At 42.9% G+C, this 5,943-nt stretch overlaps 1 protein-coding gene across 3 annotated transcripts; it reads right to left on the bottom strand.

Annotated features, from left to right (window-relative positions):
• Positions 1-412: 412 nt before the first annotated feature.
• On the bottom strand, positions 413-4,534 carry slc37a4b (solute carrier family 37 member 4b; the record flags this gene model as incomplete). Of its 3 annotated transcripts, none has more annotated exons than XM_084449988.1 (8): positions 413-579; positions 688-826; positions 1,215-1,328; positions 1,454-1,539; positions 1,646-1,791; positions 2,354-2,622; positions 4,017-4,249; positions 4,387-4,534. In XM_084449988.1, the coding sequence occupies 8 exons, from the start codon at positions 4,532-4,534 to the stop codon at positions 413-415; spliced, it is 1,302 nt and encodes a 433-aa protein (XP_084306114.1). The 3 variants fall into 3 exon arrangements, with proteins under 3 accessions (XP_084306114.1, XP_084306115.1, XP_084306116.1); XM_084449989.1 differs by having other exon boundaries at positions 1,646-1,785; XM_084449990.1 differs by having other exon boundaries at positions 1,646-1,798; positions 2,376-2,622.
• Positions 4,535-5,943: the final 1,409 nt, after the last annotated feature.

The raw sequence follows: 5,943 nt of genomic DNA, 5'->3' as shown, positions 1-5,943 counted from the left end.
AGGGCACTAGTACATTGGGTGCATTAAGTAGCTGAGAGCTCAGTGAGTGAATGCTCACTGAGCGCTGAGCGTTTTTTAAAACCACTTAACGGTCTGCTCTAACCGAGCGCTGAGTGGCTAGGAGACGAGAACTTTTCACCTGGGCTGCTTTCAAATTCTGTTGTTCTGTTGTCAATGTGTGATTAGCAAGCAGCGTCCCAACGATTCCCAAGCCAAAACGCGCCATTGTTTTTTTTTGCTCAGGTGATGATGATGATTATGACGTGGTGTTTGGCTCAAACATCATAGTTCAAAACTGATCACTTGTGCTCTGAGCAGATCAGTCTGAGCGTACCGTTAAGTGAATTCTGATCACTGATCGCTGACTGAGCGCTCAGCTACTTAACGCACCCATTGTCTCAGGTGACACAAATCAGTCTATTTTCTCAGGGATCCGGCCCATTTTGGTACGCATGTTGCGCAGCAAGAAGAAGCAGACAGTTGTCACGCCACAGATCACCTCGGCTACCCAGAAGGCCATGCTCCAGCTGTGGAGCTTGGCAATGGTGCTGAAAGGTAGTCCCGCGAGGAAAGCTCCAACTGTGACCAAAAGAAACACAGCTTGTTGTTACTGAATATGTCAATCAGTTAATTATAGAAGTTGTATGCATTGATTTAGACATAAAAGGAGCCAAGCTAAAGACTTACCATTGGCCATCAGAGCCACAATGGCATGTGAGGTACCGCAGTAGTTTGATGGAGCACTCTCATTGGCTATAACACCAAACAAGGCAATTGGTCCGTAACAAGAGAATCCAAACATAGCACCCAAGGAAAGGATCCAGATCTATAAATGAGAGTTGGAAATATCTGCACATTGTTTCAAAGATAATTCCTCCAAACACTGAGTCAAGACTGGGACATTCAGTCCACATCCTCAATTTTGACAGGAATTTGTACACAAAGTGCACAACAAGTAAATGTATCAAAAATGTCTACCTCTTTCTCTGACTGGCCAATGAGCACAGAGATAGGATGAAGAACCTGGACCCATATAGGAGTTTCCTGTGGGAATGAAGAAATTTGACATTTGCATCATAAGCAAAATAAACATTTCACAGCCAATAATGTCAAACCAAGTCTCAAAGTGAAAGCAAAATATAATAATTTTGAAATGCATTCATTTTTCCATATTGGAATGTTGACAGATATCTCAAATCTATTTGACATGTTACCTGTGGGACCTCCGCTGTGATGGTGATCCTGAACAGATACATGGACACAAACATGCCAGCCATCATGAACAGCAGCAGGCTGTGGCGAGGGTTGCCATGGGTACTCAAACCTTGCTGTGGAATAGACAGCCAGGATATTCATTAGACAGAATTAGAGAGAAAATAGTTTGAGGGATAAATCAGTTCCAATACAAAGAGAACAACATAGAGTTCAGTGTGTTTTGTGTGTGGTCACTCACCCTAGCAACAGCCCTGTCAGACAGGAGGCCAGCTGCGAGGCTGCCTACCAGGCCTCCCACCTCCAGGGCACTCATGTAGGTGCTGCCTGTGAGTGACAAGCATTTACTGTAGTTACATCTATGGGTTTTGAATAAAAGAGGTACATCTGAATCATTTCCACAAAAAAAGGTGTTTCTCAGGTCAACTCTTACTCATGAGGGCAGACTGGCCCTTCTCTTGGATGAGGAAAAGCTGTCCCCAGTCGGTGGCGGCTGTCTTCACCCCGAACACCACTAGGTAGCCAAGGGAAAGAACCCACAGGTAGGGAGACAGCAGGAACTCACTCAAGGTGCTGTCACTGTTGGCTACAGGGGAGAAGCGAGGGGCAGAAAGTAAAAGTCAACATCAGACACTAATTTCCTCCCTCAAACATGTTCCCTGGGGTGAATGTGCTATCCAGAGGAATAATTGTAAAGACAAACAGTGCCTAAGCAGAAGCAGGAAGAGCTGTCCAATGGGACCTTATTTCTGAATAAATATGTACGGTACTCAATGGCGAGAGAAATAAATTCTTGCTCCCGTTTAAATTGTGCCATGACCATACACAATATGATTTTGTCAATTTAAAACATAATTTTGCAAGTCATTGCCGTAACACTGTAAAGAAATTATTCCAGAACGAGGGAAAAATTATTAAAAGAGGTGAAAATCACTATAAGTCTGGCCATTTTGAGAGCTGCAGCTATGCGAAAGGAGAGTTAGTTCTGTAATAGCTGGCATGCAAGACCGGCTTTTCAAGGTTTTGGTGAGTGTTAAACAAGTGTAATGTCAGCTAGCTAATACTAGCCAACTTGCAAGTTAACAGAGATGAGTAACATGAGTAACATGTATGTTTTAAATTGACAAACAGGTCATGGCACAAAGCGCTCTCTCTCATCTCACCTCCCTTGCACCCCTTCTTGGCCACGGCCTCAACACTGGGCAGACCCACGTCGTTGGGCTCGTTCTTTACAAACACCAAGCAGACGAGTGAAAAGGCAGCACAGAGGATGCCAGACACAGACAGGATGGTCCTCCAGTCATAGTACTGCAGCAGGATTGTAGCCAGGAGTGGCCCCATGCCCCCCGCCAGGTTCATACTGCAGGACAACACCGACCACCATGTCCCAAACTGGGACGGCTCAAACCACTGAGGATAGGGAGAGAGAACAGCATGAGAAGATGTTAATGTTATCACTTCATATTCATGTCTTATGCTACATTAGTCGCTGTTCATATTATTGAGAAGAGAGTTGACTGAAGGAGTGATTCTGCTATATTCAGTGATATGGCAGATTAAACAGTGCACTCTGAGCATGAGATTCGGGCAATTAGAACTACTCAATTAAACCACTGGGAATTTGTGTAAATTTTAAAAGTTTCTGAATATCATTGTCTCATTTATATCATCAGTTTCAGTAACAATCGTCTGAAGATGTGCATGCCTAGAAATGGTGCAATACAGCTCAAGTCCTTAAAGGTTCTTCGGTGATAAAGAAACCCAAACCTCATGATGACCACTACAAACTTGACCAAGAAATAAAACCGCTAACCCGAGAACACACTGGTATTTAATACTTTATCCCAGTGGATGAAGCACTAAGTTCACCAGTAACTCACAACACTATGTTGAAACAGTCAGGCTGAGGCGATAGTCGTTGTTGTTCCTTTTTTTGACCTAAAGAAATACACCTGTGTGTTTTTGGTGAAAGCCATAGTCAGGAGTCTCTATAAATACTATTAAGTGAAACCTAATCCCTCTCTCAGAGCACATGCCAAAGCCTATTTATTCTCCTCTCTTTGAACACTGGCACTTTCACAGCAGCTTCTTATGGCCTCCAGTTGTCTCAGTTTGCATTGTAGCAGGAAGTGAGGGTTTGCACAATGGTTATATTAATTGGAAGTCAAGGGCCAATACAGACAGTAAGTTTTTCCATCCTTGGAAGTTTTTCTCAGTTCAAGATAGATCCATCTAAATTAAATTAAAATAATTCACAAAAAACACAAAGGAACAACCTGCATGTGATGTGGACCATTTAAAAGCATGTGCCAGAAAACATAAGCTACAATACAGTAAATTAAAATAATATATTTTAAGAACATTATTATCTCCCTCTACATTATTATCTTCCAGCACTGAGCAAGACTCCTCAGCCTTGCTCAATGCCGAGATTACCGTCGTCTCAGGTCCATAAGGACAGGACTATGTGTGAAGGCAAAGGTTAGGATTCCAAGCCACTTTTGTACCATGTCAACTGGTGAATGACAGCTGCACTCTTTCTCTAATGGCAAGGGTCATGCACTTAAATACAAAATGGTGTAGGGGACAATTCCTAGGGGCCAATGCAGGAGCCTCCCCTCTACATACAACATAAACACCTTCCCAAAATGTATGTGTGCATTTTCTAAGGCTTTGCTGGCTGTTGCTTGAGAGTATATTAGTTTTCCTTATCTCAAATATGTAGCCTACATGCTCGAATGCTGTTATATTTAACTCTACTATATGGTTTCCAAGGCTTTTGCCTACACCAGCAGCAATCTTACCTTGCGCAGGACTTTCCCACATGGTGGCCATCCCAGACCCTGGCCCAGGCCGTTAATGAACCACAGCATGGAGAACATGGCCACAGTGGAGGACCACGAGAAGGCCACGTTGATGCCTCCCACCACAAAGAGGCCAATGGAGAATAGCCAGCGAGCGCTGATCTGGTCTGACAGCACGCCACTTATGAACTTACTAATGGCATAAGCCATGGTCTGGCTACTGGTGATCAGGCCTACAGAGACATGAGAGAAGGTGTGCACACACTTTTATCAGGACAACACAAAAAAGATAGGCCTTAACAAAAATTATTGAATTACAGTAGGTGTCATTTTCTTCAACAGTTAACCAGGTAGCATAGCACTGTCTTACCCAGGTCATCTTTGTCCAGTTCTATCTCCTCCATCACAGAGGGCATGACAAAGGCAAAGGTCTTCCTGTTGAAGTAGTACAGGGAGTAGCCAATGAACATGGAGCAGAAGATGACCGTGCGGTAGTATCCATAACCTGTGGCTCCCATGATTTTAAAGTTAGAGAATGATTGTAATAATAAAAAATAAACAAAAAATGTGTTTTCTGTATTTTTTGCAGTCCCGTTCTTCCAAATGGTGCAAATCCTAATTCTTCAATTCTTCTCATCTCAGGCAAAACATTTCAGTAGAGTACACACTCCAATGTTCATGTTTACACTAGAACAATGAAGAGATGGCATGATGAGGTTGATAATGCTGATTCAATCTTGCCCAGGTGGAGGTAGATAGATTTGGAGCTGTCTCTGTTGGTCTTATAGAAATATGCTGGTACTATTGGTATAAATCTGATTCTATCTGGTCTAGGGATTGTATTGTGCCCTGTCGATGTTACTGGAATCTGTGTTCTGCTCTTCACTCAGGCCAGTTCCTTTTAAGCACTGTGAGATTGGTGGAGATTCTGGTAGAACCAGGGAAGCATAAGAGGGGAACCTCACACCAATGCCTGGAAAGGGAGATATAATAACACATGTTTAGTGTTCAGATTAGCTCTGCCACTTTGAAATGAAAAATCCTCAACAGCCTTCATCAGGAATATCAACTCTGTGTGCATAGAACAATGACAACCTTTGTTATAACATCAACCCTGTGTGCATAGTTCAATGCCAACCATTATTTTAACATAGGCTAATTCATACAGGTACAAAGCAATTTCCACAGACCTGTGGTCTGGTCTCCCGGGTGCTATCAAGGGATACACTTACAGACAAATAGCCTAGTATGGCTCTAAGCAAGGACATCTGGTTCATTTGGTCTCCAGTAGTAAATCATTTTCAAACTTCAATCAGCTGCCTCACAAAGTCTTTAACCTTGGCAGCAAAACTGACCACCAAGACACATGTCGGGATGGAATGCCTCCAGACCATCAAACCGACACTTAGTTTGCCTAGTGTTCAATTAGCCTAAAGGTTGGAATTGTATCAAAAATAATTGTCAGATAGACTATGCATGCAGAATCTCTGTCGAAACAATCAGCATTTTCTTACTAAAATAATAACAGGTACCCCATATAAATAAAAACAATAGCCTACTGCAAAGTCCCATGCATCATACATCTCCATCAATCACAGCTGGTAAAGTCACTAGCCTACGCGGAACTGAAAATCCGCATCTTCATTCTCGAAGCTACGCCATTTCCGATGGCCAATAATTTGTCCAGATAGTGCACTGTATGATTTAATAAAACTGTTGCATATTAGTAAAGTAAATGTTTAAATGGGGAATAGCCAACGCGGCTGGTAGCCTACCTACTTGCGAGACCCGCTGCCCTCTAACTGATCAGTGTTCAGACTCGGAGTTACACGCCGCAACAGGAACTGCTGCTTTACTTTTCGCCCTGATTGGACTATGGTGTTGCCATTCATGTAGTAACCACGGTAAAGAGGCGTTCCACAGCGTT

Source organism: Borostomias antarcticus (assembly GCF_949987555.1).
Source record: "Borostomias antarcticus genome assembly, chromosome: 15".
Classification (NCBI taxonomy): domain Eukaryota; kingdom Metazoa; phylum Chordata; class Actinopteri; order Stomiiformes; family Stomiidae; genus Borostomias; species Borostomias antarcticus.
The sequence above is the reverse complement of the archived record's forward strand: the minus strand, read 5'-3'. Positions and strand labels throughout refer to the sequence as shown.